The 25,918-nt window shown below is 42.9% G+C and overlaps 1 protein-coding gene across 8 annotated transcripts in view; it reads left to right on the top strand.

Moving 5' to 3' along the window:
* The window catches only part of LOC110531730 (adhesion G protein-coupled receptor L3), a 336,356-nt gene that overhangs the window by 120,570 nt on the left and 189,868 nt on the right, over positions 1-25,918 (top strand). For all 8 annotated transcript variants that reach the window (XM_021615086.3, XM_090183775.1, XM_021615085.3 and 5 more), the window contains exon 4: positions 9,539-9,752. In XM_021615086.3, the coding sequence (XP_021470761.3) occupies positions 9,539-9,752 (214 nt within the window). The remainder of the gene's footprint in view (positions 1-9,538; positions 9,753-25,918) is intronic.

Genomic DNA, 25,918 nt, shown 5'->3' with positions numbered 1-25,918 from the left:
CCAATCACAGGTGGGGTGCCGCCGCTAACGCCATAATGGGCAGGCCACCACTCTACCAGTGTCTACAGTACATACAGTACCAGTCAAAAGATAGGACACACCTACTCATTCCAGGGTTTTACTTTCTTTTTACTATTTTCTACATTGTAGAATAATAGTGGAGACATCTAAACTATGAAGTAACACACATGGAATCATGTAGTAACCAAAGAAAGTTGTAAGCAAATAAAAATATACTTTATTTGAGGTTCTTCAAAGTTGCTTGATGACAGCTTTGCACACTCTTGGCATTCTCTCAACCAGCTCCATGAGGTAGTCACCTGGAATGCATTTCAATTAACAGGTGTGCCTTGTTAAAAGTTCATTTTAATGCGTTTGATCCCATCAGTTGTGCTGTGAAATGGTACTGGTGGTATAGAGAAGAGAACAGCTCAAATAAGCAAAGAGAAACAAGAGTCCATCATTACTTTAATAAATGAAGGTCAGTCAATGTGTAACATTTCAGTCGCAAAAACCATCCAGCGCTATGATGAAACTGGCTCTCATGAGGACCGCCATAGGAAAGGAAGACCTGTAAAGAAACCACTACTAAAGGATACAAATAATAAGAAGAGACTTACTTGGGCCAAGAAACATGAGAAGAAACATGAGCAATGGACATTAGACCGGTGGAAATCTGTCCTTTGGTCTGATGAGTCCAAATTTGAGATTTTTGGTTCCAACCGCCATGTCTTTGTGAGACGCAGAGTAGGTGAACGGATGATCTCCACATGTGTGGTTCCCACTGTGAAGTATGGAGGAGGAGGTGTGATGCTCAGGGGGTTCTTTGCTGGTGACACTGTTGGTGATTTCTTTAGAATGCAAGGCACACTTAACCAACATGGCTACCACAGCATTCTGTGATGATACTCCATCCATCTGGTTTGCACTTAGTGGTACTATCAATTGTCTTTCAACAGGCCAATGACCCAACACACCCCCAGGCTGTGTAAGTGCTATTTGACCAATAAGGAGAGTGATGGAGTGCTGCATCAGATGACCTGGCCTCCACAATCACCCGACCTCAACCCAATTGAGATGGTTTGGAATGAGTTGGACAACTGTGAAGAAAAAGTCCTCAGCAAATGTGGGAACTCTTTCAAGACTGTTGGAAAAGCATTCCAAGTGAAGCTGGTTGAGAGAATGCCAAGAGTGTGCAAAGCTGTCATCAAGGCAAAGGGTTGGCTACTTTGAAGAATCTCAAATATAAAATATATTTTAGTTTAACACTTTTTTGGTTACTACATGATTCCATGTGTTAATTCATTGTTTTGATGTCTGTCTTCACTATTATTCTACAATGTAAAAAATAAAGAAAAACCCTTGAATGAGTAGGTGTCCAAACTCTTTGACTAGTACTGTATGTGAAATGGGATCATTAATTTGAAGTAAAAAACTGAATGGCCCCTTTAGCCTCACGTTTAGCATCCACTTCAACATCCCACCTTTAAAACTTTACATACTTATAGCAATCAGCGTAGGGACTCCTTTTTTCATAATGGAACAGACAAAAACGTTGATTTTTGTCACAGTAAATATAGAAATATAGCTCTATTAGACCGTATCTGCCCCCCTCCCACCCCCATTAACAGCAAGCATCAAACATTAGGTGTTGGGGGGCCAGTAGGAGGCTCTCTTTCCTCTGGTCTAAAAAAAATATCCCAATGCCCCAGGGCAGTGATTGGGGACACTGCCCTGTGTAGGGTGCCGTCTTTCGGATGGGACGTTAAACGGGTGTCCTGACTCTCTGAAGTCATTAAAGATCCCATGGCACTTATTGTAAGAGTAGGGGTGTTAACCCCGGTGTCCTGGCTAAATTCCCAATCTGGCCCTCAAACCATCACGGTCACCTAATAATCCCCAGTTTACAATTCATACCCCTCCTCTCCCCTGTAACTATTCCCCAGGTCGTTGCTGCAAATGAGAACGTGTTCTCAGTCAACTTACCTGGTAAAATAACGGATGGATTACAAGTTTCAGGCAAGAACTAGCGGTCTAGTGAGGTTAAGGTGTTACTCAGGCAGTTGATGTAGCCTCTCTAATTGACATAGCTGATTTTGTTCTCCTGTATCTCACCTTGGGGCTAATTCAGTAATTCACTGACGTAAATAGAGCTGATTTCCTCCCTCGGCATGGCTGACTGCTAGATTGACAGGTGAGGCACGTGTGTTAGTTTGTCACTAGCTCTGTCAAGCATAACTCGCCTCCCCTATACTGGCGAGCTTGGTGTGTTGCCAGGCGTTGGAAGATGTGTGTCGATGAAGAGGAGTGGGAACAAAACAAATGGCCTGTTTCCACTGGCAAGCAGAACGTGTCTTCAGACCATGCTTTCTCCCCATTAGACTGACTCATGCTAATTGCTAATTACACTAAAACCACAGTGCCGGTTGAGGCGCCAAAAGCCAACAATTGGTGTGATTTTGAAGGGCCTGTCAATCTAGGATCCACTGAAGAACACCTGGAACTGGATAGCTCTCTGTGTTTTGTTGGGTGTGCAGTCTTCGATGACAGGCATTTCATGCGGTTTTTTTTCTGCAGACACATCAAGGGTTCTATTGAATATTATTTTTTTTTTTAAACAATTACATTTTTCTGCATTGCAAAGTGTGTTTGATTAATGTCTACATGTCTGAGTCAAATGTTTTTATTGACTACACTCATTCAAAAGCACAGCTAACACATCGTCTTGTTTTACGGTAGTCTCCTTATCCTTTTCGATTGAGTAGAGACCCTTAGATTTGGATTGCCTGGGGATATATCTAAACTTAATTTACTCATTATGCTAGTTTCTCACTTAAAAATGAACAATTCTTTGTTCTTTATGGAAAAATGGTTACCGTTAAGAGCAATTTTTTAAGTAGGTCTACCCTCCATTTCCACAAACCGTCTCGGCTTGCCACAGGTGACACAATCTCCTTCACCATAAAGCGCAAGTGGGTGTGGCTGCCTCCCTCTGCTCTAATCGAATAACGACATTATGATTCATGCACTAATTAATCACCTGTTTTGTGGGCCGAGCAGATTCAGCTACGTGGGGAAGAGAGACAGACGTTTGATGTGTTGAATCAGCCCTTCTCTCCCTACATCTCTCCCTTCCTCCATCTCTCCATCCATCATTAATGCATTTCAATAAGAGCTCATTTGAATTGTCCGCCCTCTGTTTTTGTATGTGTTGTTTGCAACAGGAAACGAGCTGCCTCCTGGGACGAAATACTCTACCCCTTCATAATATTAGCTAAACTTTTCATACTGAAGTTTTGATTTGGTGTATTTCCCAATCCGGGCTTAATTTGAGATGGCAGGTTTATCTCAAATCATCACTGACTGTGTTGGAGCTGATGCTGTCGGAAACCGGTTGAGATTGGAAAAGTTGAATAATTGCACAAGTCCGTAAAGGGACCCTTCGAAATCGTACCAGACATGTGTTGATCTCCATTATGACAGACATTTACACAAACAAGCTCTCTAATCATAATGTCTGCAGTCGTTGGGCCCCCTTCAATCGGACAATTTTTCAGTTTCTTGGGAGATTAACTGAAATGCCTACCCTGAGGGCCTGTTTTGGTATTAATTATGACTTTTAAATGTCATTGCTAGTTAGCTCTGTCTGACCCAAAGTGCCCGGTGTCTCGGGAAGGAGGTAAGCGCGTCTGGGCTGTTCTTCAATGACCCCAGGGCCTCAGTGCCGCTCTACATGCAAGCCCTCTTGAGGACATGCAATTTACCCCCATTACTTAAGGAAATCCGCATTCAAGACCCGCAATCAAACTCATCTTTTGGTTTTCAATTTGCTGCCTCTCCGAGTGATTAGAAACCTTGGGAAGAGCGACATTTTCCTCTCAACCATTATTTCCAATGACCTTTAGAATTCCCTTTTTGGTGAGTAATTGCATTTTTAAATATTCATTTGTGAATTGTGTCATGTCTGTAGAAATGACTCGCTCTTTGTAGATTCACTGTGTGAATTAACACTTTTAGACAAGTTGAAGAAAAGTTGAAGTAAAGATATCATTCTTCACTTTAGCCTAAAAGGTGATTTGACTTCAAAGTTTTTATCAAGCAAGTTCTCCCACAATTCTGTGTATTCAGCAGAGCGCTCGTCATGAGACCTATCCTGAGAAATTCTCAGGAGCAGGAACAAAACTACAGAAGAATATTCCTCAAGGATTACAGAAAGAGAAGGTGGAACAGAATAGAACTGAGAGCTTAGATATCAGTAAGGACTCTCAATGAGACTCCATCTTGCTTTTTAGCTATAAGCGGGTGTCTGGCCTTAGATGGTGATACGGGCACACAGGCAGGATGCTGGTGTTGGTAGCCAGGGAATCTGAGCCCTATCCATCGCCACTTCCGGGTACAAATGTAATTACATAGAATTGTTGACTACTCTGGTAATTCACGTCTATTTTGGGCATTTGGTTACATGCTTATATTAGTCGATTAGGGATTCTGGCTCCTGAATTGCTTTTTAATATTTGGGTGGAAGATATCGCTTGACGAACATTCTGAGAACTTGAACTGAAAATAGGTTATAGTGAGAGTCAATTTTTAAGAACCTCAAGGGATGTTGAGGTCATGCTAATAGCCCAATCAGTTGTCAATGTACAGTCAGGGTAGTACATCTGATTTATTCTAAAGCAGTGGTGAAAATGAGCCGGGAGGGAGGGGTGGTGGTATGCTGTATTGGTAAAACATAAGCCTATCACAATTATTTAAAACAAAGAAGCCAAGAAAACTGAAAGCTATTACACTATTATTTATCATGACCTCATGAAATATTAGCAAATGGACTTGAAACCATGTGGAAGTACGGTCCAAAATGTGGTGTGGTATGACAATAACAGTGACATTTTGCCAAGACAGAGACGCGAGGACAGCAGTGGATGCATCAATTCAGGTTTCAAGTGTCGGCCTATTTCACAATTGCCGAATGTCATCATTACACTTTTTGGTGCTTTGTAAGAGATTTCCATTTCTCAAATGGTGGGTGTAGCGCACTATATGGACGTGGGAATTATTATAGAGTGGACGAACTGAGTGGACGAACATGCGTAGGGTGCCTTTTGGCGTGATTGTCAGATCAGATGAAGACATAAAAATTCATTGGGATTCTGTATGTAATTCTATGATTAGAATTGTAAAAAAAAATGTGGAGGTTCCGTACCGGGAAGAAATGAAATCTACTTTCACCCTACTTTCACCCAAAAATAAATATCCCAACATCTTATTCAGACCTATTCAAACCGAATAATTCAATCAAATATATAGACTTTCAAATGTATGCTCGTACCTTTTTTGTATCCTTTCATGTTGAGTTAGCATAGCATAGTTTGCATAGCATAGATAGCATAGGCTATAGAAAGCTATTATAGTTTCGACGCCCATCTTTGAGAATAACATGGGAACCCTTATACAGTTAATTTCTCTCAATGTCGGTCTAACATACCTTAGATGTAATATGCCTGTTGCCCATTTAATCTGGCCTACGTTTGAAGCTGCGTACACTACCAGTCAAGTTAGGACACACTTACTCATTCATGGGTTTTTCAAAGCTGTCATCAAGGCAAAGGGTGGCTACTTTGAAGAATCTCACATATGAAATATATTTTGATTTGTTTCACACTCTTTTGGTTACGACATAAATCCATATGTATTATTTTATAGTTTTGATGTCTTCACTTCTACCATGTAGAAAATAGTAAAAAATAAAGAAAAACCCTGGAATGAGTAGGGGTGTGTGTGTGTGTGTGTACACACCATATATCGAAGTGTTACCAGTGAAGCACACGTTAATACCATAACTTGTGAAAAAAATTTAATATCCTATGAATGCTGTGATTTCAAACAACCTAGGATGGCACACTGTGTTGCTTAAAATGGCACAAAGATGAATTTGATCCTTATAGAATAACTACGGCACTTTGCCCACTGCCCAGTGAATTGAAATAGATCAGTAATACTCAGAGAGCAAACTCATGTTTAGGAGAGCTATTCAGCAAAGCACAGTTCAATAGAACTCAAATCTGCTTATAAATTGATGTGGCGTCGCGTTTGAGAATGAGCTACTCCATAGCAAGAGACTAATATGAAACAGAATGTGGAATAAATGAGATAAGAATGAAATCATTTATTGATTTCAGGGATCGTGGAGACAAAATGGCTTTTTTAAATTCAGTTTGGTACTTTATCATAAAGGGGTGGTAAGTATTTTGCAATTCTCAGTGCAACGTTTCTATGGTAACCATCCCATGCAATGGGCTGTGCATGTGCCTTTGGATAGAACTGTAAAAACATAGCCATCTGGATTTTGGGCCACATTTTGCTGCATTCATTGTTTTACTATATGGATGGCATCATCCTCTCCATATAAATGACGCTTGTTGTATTGTGGTGCGTGCTACAAGTATTTTATACTGACCAAATGTAAATGCAACAATTTCAACGATTTTACTGAGTTACAGTTCATATGAGGAAATCAGTCAATTGAAATAAATAAATCAGGACATAATCTATGGATTTCACATAACTGGGAATACAGATGCATCTGTTGGTCACAGATATCTCTTAAAAATGGGCCTCACAATGGGCTTCAGGATCTCATCACAGTATTTCTGTTCATTCAAATTGCCATCGATAAAATGTAATTGTCTTCATTATCCGTTGTTTATGTCTGCCCATACCATAAGCCCACTGCCACCATGGGGCACTCTGTTCACAACGTTGGCATCAGCAAACTGCTCGCCCACACAACACCATAACCGTGGTCTGCGGTTGTGAGGCCAGTTGGACGTTCGGCTAAATTCTCTAAAACGACGTTGGAGTCAGTTTATGGTAGAGAAATTAACATTCACTTCTCTGGCAACAGCTCTGGTGGACATTCCTGCATGCCAATTGCATGCTCCCTCAACTTGAGACATCATTGGAATCATTGTTCTTCCTCTGTCAATCATGGTTATCTGCAAGGAAACGTGCCGTCATCATTGCTTTGCACAAGAAGGGCTTCACAGGCAAGGATATTGTTGCCAGTAAGATTGCACCTAAATCAACCATTTATCAAATCATCAGGAACTTCAAGGAGGGCGGTTCAATTGTTTTGAAGAAGGCTTCAGGGCGCCCAAGAAAGCCAGCAGGCGCCAGGACCGTCCCCTAAAGTTGATTCAGCTGTGGGATCGGGGCACTACCAGTACAGAGCTTGCTGAGGAATGGCAGCAGGCAGGTGTGAGTGCATCTGCACGCACAGTGAGGCGAAGACCTTTGGAGGATGGCCTGGTGTCAAGAAGGGCTGCAAAGAAGCCACTTCTCTCTAGGAAAAACATCAGGGACAGACTGATATTCTGCAAAAGGTACAGGGATTGGACTGCTGAAGACTGGGTTAATGTCATTTTCTCTGATGAATCCCCTTTCTGATTGTTTGGGGCATCTGGAAAAAAGCTTGTCCGGAGAAGACCAGGTGAGCAGTACCATCAGTCCTGTGTCATGCCAACAGTAAATAATCCTGAGACCATTCATGTGTGGGGTTGCTTCTCAGCCAAGGGAGTGGGCTCACTCACAATTTTGCCGAAGAACACAGCCATGAATAAAGAATGATACCAACACATCCCCGAGAGCAACTTCTCCCAACCATCCAGGAACAGTTTGGTGACGAACAATGCCTTTTCCAGCATGATGGAGCACCTTGCCAAAAGGCAAAAGTGATAACTAAGTGGCTCAGGGAACAAAATATCAATATTTTGGGTCCATGGCCAGAAACTCCCCAGACCTTAATCCCATTGAGAACTTGTGGTCAATCCTCAAGAGGCGGGTGGACAAACAAAACCCCACAAATTCTGACAATCTCCAAGCATTGATTATGCAAGAATGGGCTGCCATCAGTCAGGATGTGGCCCAGAAGTTAATTGACAGCATGCCAGCGCGGATTGCAGAGGTCCTGAAAAAGAAGGGTCAACACTGCAAATATTGACTTGCATCAACTTCATGTAACTGTCAATAAAAGCCTTTGACTCTTACAAAATGCTTGTAATTATACTTCAGCATTCCATAGTAACATCTGACAAGACACTGAAGCAGCAAACTTTGTAAATTAATATTTGTGTCATTCTTCATAGATTTTCAACACATTTCATTGTATTTATATCAAGTGTTTGACAAGCGGGCACCATGGATGCTATTTTTCTTCTTCTCTCCCTTGATTAAAAGTAGAAATGTAATAAGATCTGGATCACTTGTTTTGAGAGAGAGAGACTTCCATTAAGTAGGAGATAATTGATATGTTTCATTCCTTAAACCGGAGGAAATTTCTGTTATAATGACAACTGGCTTCTAGCAACTAAGGCACTTCCACTGATACAGACTTGCATTCCAAATGGCACCCTATACCCTACATAGTTCACTACATTTTACCAGACCACTATTGGCTCTTGTCAATAGTAGTGCATATGTAGGAAATAGGAAATAGGGTGCCATTTGGAATCCAGTCTGTATCAGTGCCTTAGTTGCTAGAAGCCAGTTGTCGTTATGGGAGAGGGGGGGGGGGGGGGTTGAAAACTTTTAGATTGGTCATAACGGCTCATATTGTAGTGGAATTTACTGGAGGGGGAGAGAGCTTCACACAGGCAAAACACACACAGGTAAATTGCTCTCACACTTCCAGACTGTCTAGCCCCCTTCCAGCCCATGATAAATGCTTGCAGTCGGGACCCATTGTCCAGTGTTGGCGCTGCAACACAGACACTTCTGTTAAGGGGTGTTTATGAAAATCTCAAATTGTCACGGTCCCCTGCGATCTCTCAGCCCAATGTTTACATTTCCCACTCATTTTTTCATTCCCACTGTAAACACCAAACCCCTGGAGTTTCCTCTGTTCCTCTGGCAAGAGGCGAAGCAGAAACGCCATGACAGACCGCAGGCTCTGGTCTCCTGGTCTCCTGCCATTTGGCTGCCTGCGGTAAACAATGACAATACTGCCAGAGCGCTAGCAGTTAACCCCTCTTTGACCCAACCGTCACCTTTCCCTGTTAAGTGGGCGTGGCCACCTCTCTCAGCTCTAATTGAATAACGACATCATGATTAATGTGTTAATTGATCACCTGCGTTGAGGATGATGGATGTTTATCATTCTCTCTCTCGTTCCTTTTTTTTCTGTATTGGTCTTACTGGTAGGATTGTCATCATGAACACAACTAACATGCTCCCCACATACTCCTTTGTTTTGAACTATTGACCTTTCACCATATCTCTCTTCCACACAACCTACAGCCATGTTATTTTTCCTCCCATGCCCAACAAAGGCCCTGTCAGCCCCACTCCCTCCGTCCCAATGTCTGATCTTGGACCTTTGCTCTATCCTCACCCTCTCTTCATCTTTTGCTCTGTTTATCTTGCTCTATTGGTTAAGATATTAGGTTGGCAAGTGGGAGACACAGGTTCAATTCCCGCATGGAAAATATCCCCAGTGTTACGCAGGTTTTGCTGAGGTTATTTTCTCTCTATGTACCCACAGCCTTCAGTCGAGCTCCCATCCCCATGGCGGTGGTGAGGAGGGAGCTGTCGTGTGAGAGCTACCCCATCGAGCTGCGCTGCCCGGGCACCGACGTCATCATGATTGAGAGTGCCAACTATGGCCGCACCGACGACAAGATCTGTGACGCCGACCCAGCGCAGATGGAGAATACACGCTGCTACCTTCCCGATGCCTACAAGATCATGTCCCAGAGGTAAGAATCCAGACCTCTATATACAATGAGCTCCAAAAATATTGGGACAGTGACCCATTTGTTGTTGGCTATGTACTCCAGCACATTGAATTTTTTAAATGATACTATGACCGAGGTTAAATTGCAGCTTTAATTTGAGGGTATTTTCATCCATATCGGGTGAACAGTTTAGAAATTGCAGGTCTTTTTGTACGTAGTCCCCGCATTTTAGGGGACCAAAAGTTTTGGGACAAATTCACTTATGCATTAAAGTAGTAAAAAGTAAAACATGTAGTCCCATATTCATAGCACGCAATGACTACATCCAAGCTTGTGACTCCAAACATTTGTTGGACTAATTTGCTGTTTGTTACGGTTGTGTTTCAGATTATTATTACTATAGAATGGTAAATAATGTATCGTCATTTTGGAGTCACTTTTATTGTAAATAAGAATAGAATATGTTTCTAAACGCTTCTACATTAATGTGGATGCTATCATGACTACGGATAATCCTGAATTAATTGTGAATTATGATGATTGAGAAAGTTAGACACACATCAAACCCCAAAAACATGCTAACCTCTCACCATTACAATAACAGGGGAGATTAACAGGGGAGCCCCAAGTGCTGCCGTTGCAATTTTGGTTACCTTTTATTGAGCCTTTAGTCTGGGGTTTGCAGGGCAGAGTGGGGGGGATATCATGAACTAACTTTGTCCATTCAGGGGAACACGTACTCATTGAAAATAATACACAGTTCTCCAATGTTGATAATTTGTGTTCCATTTACATTTCTGAATTGAGTTTAATTGGAGATTAAATTGACCCTTCGCTAAGCCCCGCCCCAGAATGTTGGGCAACCAATTGCAGCGCTCCAATGGATAGCAACTGCTGTCAAGTCCAACACCTCAGACAAGCTCACGTTTAAATTGCATGAAAGCCAGTAAGCGCTATGGCAAAAACGGAATGTTTTCTTCAAAAAATACATGTTTAAATGGCTAAATAATTGAACAGTGCAGCAGGAGTACTTGCTACTCTGAATCCAGAGCCTGTTGGAGTATTTTTCAAATCTGAATATGGATCCAAATTTTTGAAGAAATCCAATGTTTGGAGTGGAAGCGGTCAAGAATTCTGTAATATTCTCCGATTGAACACTATAAATCCCTGTCTTGGCTGTAAATTCATACCACAAATACATTTGACCTGTGATAGAAATGATTGTTGATTTGAATATATTATCTCTTATTTTTCGACATAAATATTTTCTTGGTGAGCTCCCCTGCCAGGCCTAAGCGCTTTGTTCAAAGTTACGGCTACATTGTGGGGATACCAGGAAATGGAGGCCGATTTGTCAGTGCAGACAAAGAGTATACAGCACTTTAACAGTGATTTAAAGAGATTGTAAACATAATTTGAGGATCTACATTAAGCAAATGTACACAGACCACACAGGCTTTGAGCATACTGTACATGCAGCCAATGTGTTCGATTTAAGGAAAGTAAGCACATTCATCGTTGTTTTCTTGGCTGTGGTATGATGATCCTTATGCACAGTTCTTATAGCCCTGTGTTGAGTAACTCAGTACTAGTAAGGAGAGATGGTCGACCGAGGTTGTCTGTCAAACCATTTTCCATAGATACACCGCATGATTTGCTTCAAGCCCCCTTTAAAAGCTGCAGACGTGTACCAGGATTTGTAGCGCTTGTCATGATCACGTCCTCATGAATACTGTAGGTTACGAGCACTCCACCGAGATAAGGTTTATCTAAATTGCTATTCAGTGTTGACACGTCCTCGTTTTCCAGACCCAGCGTTCCATGTGCTGCTTTGAGAATTCTAATGGAGTTCTGCACATTACCTAACTGCCTTTCCCTCCACTTTGAGTGTAATGCACGACAAAGATGAGATACTCTCTGGTGTTGAGAAGTAGGGATAAAAAGGTAGGTCCAAACACCACTGTCAGATAATTGATCCGCCCCATAGCATCTCCCTTGTCATCCCTCCTGCACCGCCCACTCAGAACAGTAATCCCTGGCGGAATGAATCGAACTGGAGATGAGGAAGAAACAGAACAACAAAAAAGACAACCAGAAAAAAAATGGACGGCAGCAGGGAAGTGCACCTCTCTTTACCATCACAGAGCTGGCGGAGAGCAACTCACAAAAGCTAAACGACAAGTGAAACCTGATTCAGAGCGAGCGCTTATTGTATTTGAGGCAAATTTGGCAAGTGGATAAAGGTTGTGGGTGGTGAGGGGGGCTCGGGGAGAGTAGAGTCCTGAGATATTTGTAATACTAGCAACATGGCTAACACATTAGCATGTGAAGAGGCCTGTGCGAGGGGTTAGCGTGCAGGAAAGCGCAATGGACGGGCGGCACTCCCGGGTGCAACCAAGCTCCCATAGCTGTTGCTAGGAAACCGGTAGCTAAGCTCATAATAAAACAAAACAAACAGAAACTAAACAGAAACAAAAACTCTGAAAAAAGTACATTCAAAGGTGAGGGATAATGCAGAAGCTGGCACAAGATGAAAAGCAGGCCCGAAAATTGCTCGCTCTGCATTTGTTTGTTGGATTCCTCTGATTTCCCTGAATGGATAATGTGGGGTGAAATACATGCAGAAGAAGAATGGACCGCTCATCACACCGTTGCAGACTTTTACATACTTCAAAGCAAATCACAGTAATTATTCTTTGCTGCGCTTTTTTCCTGATTACAATTGACTGGCTTTGATCAGATTATCACATAACAAAATGCATTAGCATAGTGTTCAGACTAGGTATATATGCTACAACAAATAGAAAATAGCAGGCAAACTCTCACTAATATTTTTTTCCCCCAGTGATTGTTTTCATATATTTCTTTAGGTCTATCCATGAAAAGGATATTGGTTTCCTTCACGTTGTTAGCTGCTGGCTTCCGTACACAATGTCCTCCAAACTAAATGGGCATTTCGCACTGGCATACAGACCAGCGACTGAGGCACACTTCCCTGGTATTTGATATCCTACCCTGTTTTGCCTGTGCCTCCCTCTCCCGCCTCCCACTTAATGGAATGTTCCTCCTTTGGGATTTCTTTCTCTTTTTTTTCCAGCCCATGAGCCACCTGTCTTCCATGCTGGCACTGGCTAAGTCATTTTGACGGGCATGGTCTGGGTATCATTCACAGCCAGTTAATAGAACGAACCAGGCTGCAAGCTCAAACTCTAAGCCACAGGCTAGCATCCATCATCAGAAAAATACCCATCCATGTCACCAAGCCCGCTATCCGTCAATACACATTTAGCTAGCTCAACGTACTTTTCCTCCCTTCGGAAGAATGGAATGAACCCCCCTCCCCCCATGGAAAGACGGGTTGCTTACTAAAAATCCCACCAGCGTACAGAGTCTCTTCTAGCAAGGTGTTTGGTTCCATTACAGTCTTTTAAGCGAGGTCTAATAGCTTATGCCTGAGTGATAGCATGCCGCCGCGCCAGTGAGTGCTGTAATGCATCTCAAAATGAAAGCTGTCTCCCCACCATGCCCCCGACAGGATGAATGGCTCTGAGTCATTACTGATGCTCCCGCATGCGGTGGCCATTACGTGTCTGGAAAATCACAGCCACTCAAAGACGTGTCACCTGTGTGTGGGGCCGGGTTGCGACTGGAAGGTGGCTAATGATATTGTAATTCAACCAATGCAACCGGGACTAATTTGATGTAATTGGTGCCAATTACCACATTTTAGTCCCCCTACCCTTCCCAATGAAAGTACGCTGTCAACTAGACCAGTATATCGAGTTTTTTAAAATTATTATTTAAAAAAAAAAAAATCTACACAGGGTTTATTTTTTGGGGGCCTTTGGAAATCTCTCCTCAATAAACTCTGCAGTGAGGCTAGATTATTCATCAGAAGTGCTTCCGCCTGCAGCAGGGTGCTCTCATATCAATCAGGCTCTATCTCGACAACGTGCAGGCGACCCGCAGTACTTCAAAAACAAACGGCGACGATATCGAACAACAACAGCCTCTGCCGTTTTCTCATCAGCGACCCAGCGCCTTTCCTCTTTTGTGTTCTCCCTTTCTTTCCCCTGAGGCGTTGTGGCCTTCACGGCCAGTAATTACCGGCGATATCAAAGTCATATATCACCCGGCATCTCTGCAGACCTTAAGGGAACGCCTGATAGGCTGATAGCATTGTGTCACGCCTGTGTATGATCCCCCTTGTAGGAGAAGAGGGTCATAAAGGAGACTCCTCCACTCCCCTCTTCCCCGCCTCATTTCTATCCCTTTTTCTCTGAAATTTTCATCTCCACCATCGCTTTTGGGCCTTGATTGGTTATCTTCTGCCGATTCTGTCTCTACACAGGAAAGGGTCTCGCCTCTCATCAGCCAAGTGCTGTTTCGTGTTTGACCCCCCCCCCCCCCCCCCCCCTCGTTGAGACAAACACTCTGAAAATGTGAAAGAAGTACCGTGTTGTAATAAGGAAAATGTGCTTTTGTGCTAGCTGCTTTTTTTTTCTTTTAACTAAATTGACTCGTGTGTTTTGATTTTACACTAGTTCCCAGTAATTCAGATGGATATTTACCATCAGGTTGAGTGTTGAGTATTGCATTATATACCACTGGGGATTTGAAGCAACAGCAGGTCAATAGGTAACTTTTTTTACAAGTATAATATCGTAGTTTTTGGGGGCTTTATTCACTTTGTCAAATGCAGGCTAGAATGTATGAAACAAGCAAAACATAATTAAAAGTAAAAATTCCTCATCAAAGACAGAGAAGTGGGGGAGAGAAAGCAAGCATAGGGAAGAATCTTACTCCCTCACCATTGAGCTTGCAATCCGGTCAAGTTTCCGTCATTCTTGGCATTAGACCTACTTCAGGGTTTAAGGATTTGTTGAGATATTTATATTAGAAAGAAACGATTATTTTAAGATTCCCTTCCGTTCCTATGCCATTCCTCTTTCAAATCCTCAGACTTAACTGTTGGGATGTCGTAAGCGAACATTTCACTGGCGGGATAGGCAGACTCTCTTTCAACACTGCCAAATATCCAACCAAGTGGATATTCTGTTGTTTTCATCATTATCATCATTCGTTTTGGCAATTCTGTTTCTCAAGTCAAATTTGTTGATGCACATTCTTGTGCATTTGTTCCTTGATCTATGCATTTTTCATTGTTTCAGCAAATGCTTATGGAGCACATGGCATGTGACTGTATACAATTGACTATTAGTACAAGCTATAGGGGTATTCAGAGTCTTTATTTATTTACAATCACTGGTGAAATGCTAGTAATATTTTGAGAGAATGTTCACAGCACTGAAGCACAAACCAAATGGAATGTCCTTACACAGAGGGGTCGATCAGCCTTAGATGGCCCCGACAAATGACTCTGCAGTCCTCTCTCTACTTTATACCCCATTGCGTATTAATCCAGCCACATATTCTGTAGCTTGCCCTTTTCTCTCTCAACCCTTTAAATCATAGAAGTTTGCCGAACATTTATTTTTGCTCTTCTCCACATTTTTTTTTTTAATGCCAATTCAAGTTTGGCCATTTGATGACTTGGCGATATGGAGTAGACGAGCGAGCATGGTGTAACAGGAGTTCGCCGAGCTGAAGCGGGATAATGTCTCATCGAAGATCAATTGGCTGTCTCTGACAAAAAGTCACCTCCGTAAAAAAAGGCTTTGGGCGTTTTGCCAGCCTTTAGTGCCTTCAGAAAGTATTCGTACCTCGTGACTTACACGTTTTGTTGTGTTACAGCCTGAATTTATTAAATCCATTTTTTATTTCATCCATCTACCCACAATACCCAATAATGACAAAGTGAAAACATGTTTTTAGGAATTTTGGCAAATTCACTGAAAATGAAATACAGAAATATCTCATTTTGTCCTGCTGGAACATGCATTTTCCTAGTCTTTGCCGACGACGGCATACCATGATGACGGCATACCACGACGACGGCATACCACGACGACGGCATACCACGACGACGGACACCATGCTTGACAATATCAACACTTGTACTCAGTGATGGGTTGTGTTGGATTTGCCCCAAACATAACTTTGTATTTTTTTTTCTGTATTACTTTTTTGCATTATTGCAAACACGATTCATATTGTGGTATATTTGTATTTGTCACTTAATGTTAGTATTGCGGAAGTAACTACAATGTTGTTGATCCATCCTCAGTTATCTACGATCACAGCCATTAAACTCTGCAACTGTTTTAAAATCACCATTGGCCTCATGGTTAAATCCCTGAGCGGGTTCCTCCTCCTCTGGAAACTGAAGTAGGAGGCCTGTGTCTTTGTAGTGACTGGATGAATTAATACAACTTCCAAAGTGTCATTTACAACTTCACCGTGCTCAAAGGGATATTCAAGGTCTTTTTTTAAATGTATTTATTTTTTTACCAATCTACAAATAGGAGCCCTTTTTAGCGAGGCATTGGAAAACCTCCCTGGTCTTTGTGGTTGTGTGTTTAAAATTCAACGCTCGATTATGGGACCTTACAAATAATTGCATGAGTCGGCTACTGAGATTAGGTAGTAATTTAAAAAAAATAATGTTATACACTATAGCACACAGTGAGTTAAGCAAGTTATTATTAAGCAAGACTTATTAATTATTAAGCAAGTTCTTACTCCTGAACTTATTTAGGCTTGCCATGACAAAGGGGTTGAATACTTATTAACTCAAGACATTTCAGCTTTACATTTTTAATGAACTTGTAAAAATGTATAAAAACACTTTGACATTATATGATATTGTGTGTAGGCCAGTAACACATCTCAATTTAATTCATTTTAAATTCAGGCTGTAACACAACAATGTGGAAAAAGTCAAGGGGTGTGAATACTTTCTGAAAGCACTGTATGTTTTTTAAAGGGGGGGGGGGGGTATCCCAGTTCATGCATGACAATGCACTGTTTGGTTTATAGTACATAAATGACATGTTTGCATCTTAAATATTTGACCCATAGATGCAACAACCATATGTAATGTTGGTTGAATACTCAGTCAGGCAATAAATAACTTCATTTAGTGTTTATAATTATTACAGATATATGCTCATTGTGTGTGTGTGTGTGTGGGGGGGGGGGTTATTATAAGATATGTATTCTGGCTTGGTGTTGAACTTCCCATATAAATCAAAATTTGAGAGTAAATTCCTTGGCTGAGCATGAGGTAGGATAGAGATTATGAAGACTGATGAGAAGGAGAACTACCCACCTCCGAAATGAAAAGGGAGCTTACCATGCCAAGCGGATGAGCAAGTAGTGCGATCATTGGCCATGCGTGACCTGCAAAGCCCTCCCTCGGGTGTCGCCCCCCCGTTGTTTAAAGTCAAGGCCCGCATTAGCATTTTAACTCGTCAAACAAAGCGATGTCATATGAATTTAAGCATGAATCTCATCTCTGAATCACAACTATCATACGCGTGCTTCTCGCACACACCCAAGTTATTGGATGCGGGTTTATTTTTTTAGAAATGAATCTCCAGCCTCCAATATGCTGAGTCTGTGTTTAGTCTATCTACTTTCCATTGATAACATTGTGTGCTGTATGAGGTCTGAATGAGACCAGCACTATTGTTTATAAGGCAGAGCAGTTTGCTTCTGCAATTTTCTGACCCATCTGTCCTAACTTATACATGAGGTGCAAGGGGTGCAGTGCCGACTAACTATGAATCAAGCTATTTCCCTCAAACTATGGTCGCGTTGAGCACCTGCCAGTAATAGAATCCGTCAACCACAGCATGAGACAATGGTGTGTTGTGAATACCGAAACAAAATGTGCCACAATTAAATAAAGCCGAGGGAGGTTTGCCGACAATACAAACAGAAATATGTAGAAAGGGTAATAGAGAAGAGAGCTCTGACAGAAAAAGTAATGTCCCCCCCATGGAATACACAGAACATGCAAGCAATAAAATTCAATCCAGTCTGATGATTACTTTAGGAATATGAACCCAATTCCAATCTGTTCATGTTTGCCTTCCTCATTCATCTAACCCTCTATTCCATACTGTGCTTTTCACAGAAAAAAAAGTACAATCCCCCCCCTTTTTTTATGTCACCTGATATAGTTGTTCAGCCCTGCCTGCCTCCTTTCTCTCCACCCGGCTTGATTAGAACCTGCTGTATTTCCATTTGGCCAATTAGATATAGTAAATTTAGCCTGACAGTCTAACCTTCCAGCCAACGGGCAAGCCTGGATCTTAGACCAGACTCAACAGTGATTAATAAAAAAATGCCTAAACTGGCAGTGGAAAATGTTTTTGGGAGGTTTCCCCATGGGGAGCGGATTGATAACTCTCAAGGTATAGAGGACGAAAAAGAAGAAGGAATGAATCCAGTAGCCGGGCGGTTTGAGAATCCCTTTGGGTTTCCTTATGCCCCCCCACAAGTTGAAGAAGTAAAAAAAGTGTGTGAATTTGACATGTGACTTTTCAACTTTGAACTGTTCTCCTCAGGAAACCCTGACATATCTCGGGCCTAATGTGATACAATGCCAGAGGAATAGCCTCGCGCGGTGCGGTCACTGGTTAAACATGTGTCGTAATGAAAGTAAATGGTCGGGAGGAGGAGGTCTCAGTGAATTTGTTAGCTGTGGGAGTGGGTTTAGTTTGGATACATCAGAACAGTAAAAAAAAGGGTTCTGACAGGGGCAGTTGGTTAAACGGAACACTTGAAGCACACCGACCTCGTTCCCAGCTGATGTTTTCCTCCTTAGAAATCCCTCTGTCCTCCCTCGTCCTCCGTTCCTCTTTTAATTGGCAGCTTGGAGTAGACACCCATTTGATGTCTACTATAGCTCAGCGCTTCCTCCAGTAAGCCGACTCAAAGTGAAAGCGTCTAAGGTGGCAATTTCTCGATTGTGTCGTCTTATGTAGGAGTAGGCGGCCGACTTCGGTTAACCTTTGGGTAACTTTGCGTTGAGCCATCCTCGCCTCGAAGATGAAACATCTTCATGCTTTTCTGATTTATGTCTCATGTCTACATCATTACCAGTCCTCCTAGGAATCTTCTACTCCCTTCCGTGCACCCTGCCCCTCGAAAGAACTTTCCCCTGATATAAATTCCTGCACCAATCACTTGCGCTAAGGGCTATTTAATTTAAATTGATGTGCGAATGGTAGAATGGTACAATTCACCTGAATGTCCGTGCCCCTATGAATCAGGCTCCACGTGTCAGCCCAGGCTCCATGTTTCATTTCACCACAACCCAGGTGATTTACACCAGCCTAAATTAGCTTGGTAATGAAAGCCTCTCCTTGTTTGTACCATATTGTTCCACTCCTAATACATCATCAATAGAGAACTAGGTAGACTTGGGGGAGGGAGGTCAGAGGGCCGAGCTCCTTCATTTCCTTGGGAATGACCTCGACGGTAACGGAGCACACTTAGCCATACTTCTGTGTACTTTAGTCCTGAAAATAACACTGCCGTCGTCTGGGAAAGAAAATAATGACATCGCCCTAGTGTCACGTTTCTGGAGTGTCCATTAGCTCCAAATAAACAAGATACATTATTTTCATCTGGGAGTCTAGGAAGTCATTAGCTTGGTTTATGATTATTTATCTAATTTACCCCGTTCTCTCACTGCTAGTCCAAGTGATGCAGTGAAATTGAATCATTCATGAGAACAGGGGCTCATCTTGGAGTTTGTTTGTCGGGATTTGAGTCTGATTTAGCTCCGTTGTGCCACTGCCAGCCCCACTAGTTGTCGAGTCGATGACGCTCTCTCTGGTTTTCTCCCAGTGTTTTTACAGCTGTGGATTTACTGCATTTGTCGGAGTGCTGTATGTGTGTTTAAATGTGTCAGCTGGATTGGCCAGGCGGCACTGTGGACTCAGACGATGGGGAGAGAGTGTGGGCTCATCTTGTAGAGCCGAGCCCAAACGAGGTGCCCTGGTCCTCAGTCAAACGGTGACTCAAGCTGTTTGTCTGGGACGGCATCCAGTCGGAGCTCAAATCAAATGTATTTATCACATGCGCCGAATACAACAGGTGTAAACCTTCCCGTGAAATGCTTACTTACAAGCCCTTAACCAACAATACAGTTTTAAGAAAATAAGAGTTACTAAATAAACTAAAGTAAAAAAAGTAAGACAATAAAATAACAACAACGAGGCTATATACAGTGGGTATATGTGGGGTACAGGTTAGTTGAGGTAATATGTACATGTAGGTCGGGGTAACTTGGCTATGCATAGATAATAAACAGCAAGTAGCAGCAGTGTAAAAAAAAAAAAAGGGGGGGGGGGTCAATGCAAGTTGTTTGGATAGACATTTGATTTATTGTTCAGCAGTCTTATGGCTTGGGGATAGAAACTGTTAAGGAGCCTTTTGGACCTAGACTTGGTGCTCCGGTACCGCTTGCCATGCGGTAGCAGAGAGAACAGTCTATGACTTGGGTGGCTGGAGTCTTTAACATTTTTGGCCCTTCCTCTGACACCGATGACAACCGTTGTCATCAGCAAACTTAATGATGGTGTTGGAGTCGTTCCTGGCCGTGCAGTCATGAGTGAACAGGGAGTACAGGAGGGGACTAAGCATGCACCCCTGAGGGGCCCCTGTGTTGAGGATCAGCGTGGGAGATGTGTTGTTGCCTACCCTTACCATCTGGGGGCAGTCCTTCAGGAAATCCAGGATCCAGTTGCAGAGGGAGGTGTTTAGTCCCACGGTCCTTAGCTTAGTGATGAGCTTTTTGGGCACTCAACTCCGACGTTATGGGAGACTTTGTCCTTCTCCCAGTTTCCAATGTACTCTCTTACTCCATATTATGCATATATATTTCTCTCTTAGTCTCTCTCTTTTGCTCCCTTTCATTTTCTCTGTCTCTCCCTCTGTCACAAACACACACACACAACCACACACACACACACACACACATACGCATACACACACGCACACACATACACACACGCACACACTTGCTCCTCCCTCAGTGGGCCTAAGCTGGACATGAATGGGTGGCCACGGGACAACTTCTATGGGTGCAGCACTCTGGGGCAGAAAAAGAGTTGGCGCCGGCGGTGCCACCTGCTTCCACAGTCGAGGCGAGGGAGCGAGACGCCCCTTCTCTCCCACGTTTTCCTCTCTCAGGAGCGCAGCATCCCCCTGTGGAGACCTGTTTCTACCAGGCTTCCCTCGCTCATCCCGAGTCACCCCACCTACTGTGTCCATCTTTTTGGCAGCATCCATCCGGTCGTTCGTTCATAATTGTCTCAGGTTTCAACAGCAGGGCATTCCCCCAACACTTTCCAAATACGTTTGTATAGGGGCCTTCTGATGGTTGTTACAGTCTCTGGACTTTGTGTCTTTATTCAAGTCTTTTTTAGGATGTCTACATTCAAATGTGTTTGACTATTATAACATGGGGTGACGCTTCTGTTGTTTTGGATGCTGCCACAACTTCTGTGCCGATGGTCGCAATTAGACTTCCCACGGGTCTCCACTTCACAATCTATGGGATTAATATGAATAATATGAAATTATAGGAAAAGGGGCTGCATGAGGTGTCAACTATCCATTTTTCATCTGGAACATTTATGAAACAATCCCCCTAAAACAATGTTTCATACCGGATACTGCGCAATTCACTTTGATCCGAGGTCAGACATGGCGTTGAATATTCTATCAGTTTGTACCCCACAACCCTAAAATATATACTTAGTGAAGGCATACTACAGTCAAGTATCATGTATGACTGAAGTCCTGGGAGCTTTTGAGAACTGTCTTTACATTTAAATTGCATTAAAATGGTGACCTAGCCACAAGAAACCTTGTGTGTGTGTGTGTGTGTGTGGCTACGTGGATGTGACGTTTACCTTTCATGTGTCCCCACCCATCAGCTTATTTGGATAATTATGATGACGCCGTAGCACACTCCACGCCACATCTGCATTTATGGTAAAGACTGATTTCCTAAATGAAAAAATGCATATCTTTGACCATTTCACTTCCAGTCCATGATATAATGAATGCATCATGGATACTTGGATGATGTCACTTCAAAATATCTGCATGTTTTGCAATAGGTTCACCTGTACAGAAGGAGCCGAATGTTATTCGCAAAAAGCTAAGATACGGATTACGTTAAGTCACGGAGTCAATGCAAACATGATTTCGTGTCACTGTTATTCATTTTGCAATACCGACCTATGTGTTATTCAAAAAAAAGCTTACTTCTTGCCAATAGCTGCTTTTCCTCATTATCCTTTCCTCATCTGAGAACAAATTCAATGCAATGTTCCCTCAAGGTTTATATTGGCCTGGAGAGCGGCCTCTCATGCTGCCATACCTGCTTGTGAAAGCTAATTATACCAGGTTATTTTCTGACTGGGAGCATGTCAATATGACACAGTGGGGAAGCTCTCAGTAGCTCTCGGTCCACAGTGCCACATTGTTATTCATGAGCCTTAATTCTGTCAATGGCCCCCGCAGCAGACACTGGCCAATGAGAAATGAGAGCCTTATTGGGGATATGTTTGTTGCTTGCCTCTGTGCCTCTCGGAATGGTAAAAAAAACAAAAAACGAATTTGTCTCACAGTTGTGTATTGTTTGGACACTGCCTTTTACCGTTGAAATAGCGACCAGCTGAAAGGAGGAGGGTAAAGAGAGAGAGAGATTATGGAGTGGGAAAGAACGAGGGTAAGTGACATATAGAGGGGGGAAAGAGAGGAGAGAGAGAAGGCTGAAGAGAAACGTTCTATGAAGAACAAAAGAAAGGGAAAGAGTTATTGTGAGGAAGGATGGAAAGAAAGAGGTGGTTGTGTGACCTGCCGGTGCTCCCGACATCCTTTTTATTTTCCCCGGAGATGCTGTCGCCACTCAATCAGATTTTCGGCTGTGTCACCTTGGGAAGTCGGCGGAATTGACGCTGTCCACAGTTTCCTAATATTGTTGTTTACCTCACTGTCAGCAGGGACAACATCTGCTGGGTTTTGATTAGTTACGAGGCCAGAATGTTAAACAGAATGCGAAGGAGCCTCGGTGACATCATGTAGCAGTTTTGCGTGCACACCTCCATTGGCGGCAATGGCTGTTGTATTGCCTGTTTTTTGGTGTTTTGATAAAAACAGTTACCCATTTGATATTGGGTCTTCTATGTGCTATCTTACTAAATGGCATATATTAGTTATTTTTGTTAATACAAAATGGCCTTTTTTTTTAAGGTTCACTTTATTCTTATTGTGCAGGGTCTATGGGGCTGCTCTACAGGAGTCAACAGATTTCTTGACAACTGCCATGATATTATAACAAATAACATTCTAGTCTGTTTCTGTGGTGGCGTCCATAGATACAAATATGATATTGGCTGTTTCAATTACTATTCATTAATCAAGGCCTTTCCTTTTGGCAGCATGGGCCCTATTAGCATTGATGGTAACTGGTGGTTCTACAGAGATTGAACCCGAAGTGAGCACTGCTTGGCTCATCCACACGCCCAGCAGTTCACACTGGCACCACTGCTACTCCAATCTGTTTTGGCTTAGATGCCGCAAAGGCATCCAATCTTGCCGAACACCCCTGCTTGTGGTCCACACTGCATTGCGCCAGAGTTCAGTGTGGGGCAGATGCTCTGCAGCACTCTGACAGTACGACTGTCAGCCCCGCTCTTCAAGACAGGGTGTAGGGTGAAGTTGCCTCTAGACGCTGATCTTGGGTCATTTTGGCATTTTCCCCCACTGTTGGTAAAGTTTAGGATTGGGGGGGGGGGGGGGGCTGATTCTACAGCAGGTGCTCCAGAATCCAATCTGCTCTGTTGTGTGTGTTGCCTGAGAGGTGTTACCATAGCAGTGTTAGCTCTGTTCAATTACCCTGACAGATATCATTTAAAATGATGAAATGGACCAAAAAAGAATGAGTAATTATTATGACTCGAGCAGCAAATGCTATTACACTGCTATTACACTGCCTTACCCTGTAGTTACTGTAGGCACATCTGACAATGATCTGCATGCACATCCAAACTAGCGCTGAGACCAATGGCACAGACAAACAAACACCCTGCAGTAGCTTTTGGGGATGAGGTAGTCTCCCCCTCTTGCTATCTCAGGAGACCAGTTGGAATGGAAAACGTTAAGAGAGTCAAACGTCTCAGCTGTGCTCGACAAATTCGACAGGACACTGCCGCCACATGGGGTCTGGTTCAAAAGACACTCTGTCACCTCTCCTTGCAGACAGACACACACACACACACACACACACACACACACACACACACACACACACACACACACACACACACACACACACACACACACACACAAACAAAACTATCTGCCTTGTCCACTCACCTCAGCTCAAAGCCAGTTTGTCAAGGAAATGCTGTCTAAAAATCTTTGGCCACATCGTATGGGTCCAGTTTTTCTCGAAGGTTTGATATTTTTATTTAGTAAGAGGAGAGATACATTAAACTGTACGTTGTCTAAAGGCTCTTAATCAGTGATCTACAATCCTCTCCATCTGGCTGTCCGTTTTTTTCTTCAACCCATCATGAACATACCGGATTCAAATAACTTCTTAGGGCTGAAATCCCGTTAACGGGATCGAACAGCCAGTGAAAGTGCAGGGCGCCAAATTCAAAACAACAGAAAACGAAGGTTGAAAGTCATGCGTCCTCCGATACACAACCCAATCAAGCCGCACTGCTTCTTAACACAGTGCGCATCCAACCCGGAAGCCATGTGTCGGAGGAAACACCGTGTACCTGGCCACCTTGGTTAGCGCGCACTGCGCCCGGCCCGCCACAGGAGTCGCTGGTACGCGATGAGGACAAGGACACCCCTACCGACCTAACCCGGACGACGCTAGGCCAATTGTGCGTCGCCCCACGGACCTCCCGGTCGCGGCCGGTTACGACAGAGCTTGGGCGCGAACCCAGGGACTCTGATGGCACAGCTGTATTGCAATACAATAACCACTGCGCCACCCGGGAGGCCTATTTTATACAATTTTAAAGGTAATCTTGTTGTTAATCCCACCAGTGTCCATTTCAAATAGGCTTTACAGCGAAAGCACCACAAACAATTGTTAGGTCAGAGCCAAGCCACAGAAAAACACAGCCATTTTTCCAGCCAAAGAGAGGAGTCACAAAAAGCACAAATAGAGATAAATAGAGCCACATCAATTTACAGAAATACTCATCATAAATGGTGATGAAAATACAAGTGTTATACATGGAATTAAATATATACTTCTCCTTAATGCATCCGCTGTGTCAGATTTCGAAAAAGCAAACGATGCAATAATCTGAGAACAGGGCTCAGAGAACAAATGCATATATCCTCCATGTTGGAGTCAACAGAAGTCAGTAACATTATAAATATTCACCTACCGTTGATGAACTTCATCAGAATGCACTCCCAGGAATCCCAGGTCCACAATAAATGTTTGATTTGTTCGATAATGTCCATCATTTAGGTTCAAATAGCTACTTTTGTTCGCGCGTTTGGTAAACAAATCAAAACTCACGAAGCGCGTTCACTAGTTGCAGACGAAATGTCAAAGTTCCGTTACAGACTGTAGAAACTTGTCAAATGATGTATGGATTCAATCTTTAGGATGTTTCTAACATAAATCTTCAATAATATTCCAACCGGAGAATTCCTCTCATGTGAAATGCGCATGACCAGAGCGTGACTGCTGCCAGACCTCTGACTCATTCCCCTCTCATTCGCCCCCACATTACAGTAGAAGCCTCAAACAAGTTTCTAAAGACGGTTGACATCTAGTGGAAGCCTTAGGAATTGCAAGATGACCAATGTCCCACTGTAACTTCAAGAGGGGCTGAGTTGAATATCGACCAACCTCAGATTTCCCAGTTCCTGGTTGGATTTCTTCTCAGGTTTTTGCTTGGCATATCAGTTCTGTTATACTCACAGACATCATTCAAACAGTTTTAGAAACTTCAGAGTGTTTTCAACTGGCACTGAGGAGCAGGCAGTTTACTCTGGGCACCTTATTCATCCAAGCTACTCAATACTGCCCCCCAGCCATAAGAAGATCATCAAGGTTCAGACTAAAGACCATAGTTGGAAATGAGAGGTTTGTTGCTGGGGATGAGCAAAAGCCTGCACACCCACTGCCTCTCGGTGACAGGATGTTGGAGGCCCCTGCTCATTCTATTATTGTCTGGTGAGTAAACACCATGCTAAGTATGCAGTACAGGATGTAA

This window comes from Oncorhynchus mykiss, chromosome 9 (genome assembly GCF_057628025.1).
Source record: "Oncorhynchus mykiss isolate SJ-2025 chromosome 9, ASM5762802v1, whole genome shotgun sequence".
NCBI classification, from domain to species: domain Eukaryota; kingdom Metazoa; phylum Chordata; class Actinopteri; order Salmoniformes; family Salmonidae; genus Oncorhynchus; species Oncorhynchus mykiss.
This window is presented reverse-complemented; position numbering and strand designations above follow the sequence as displayed.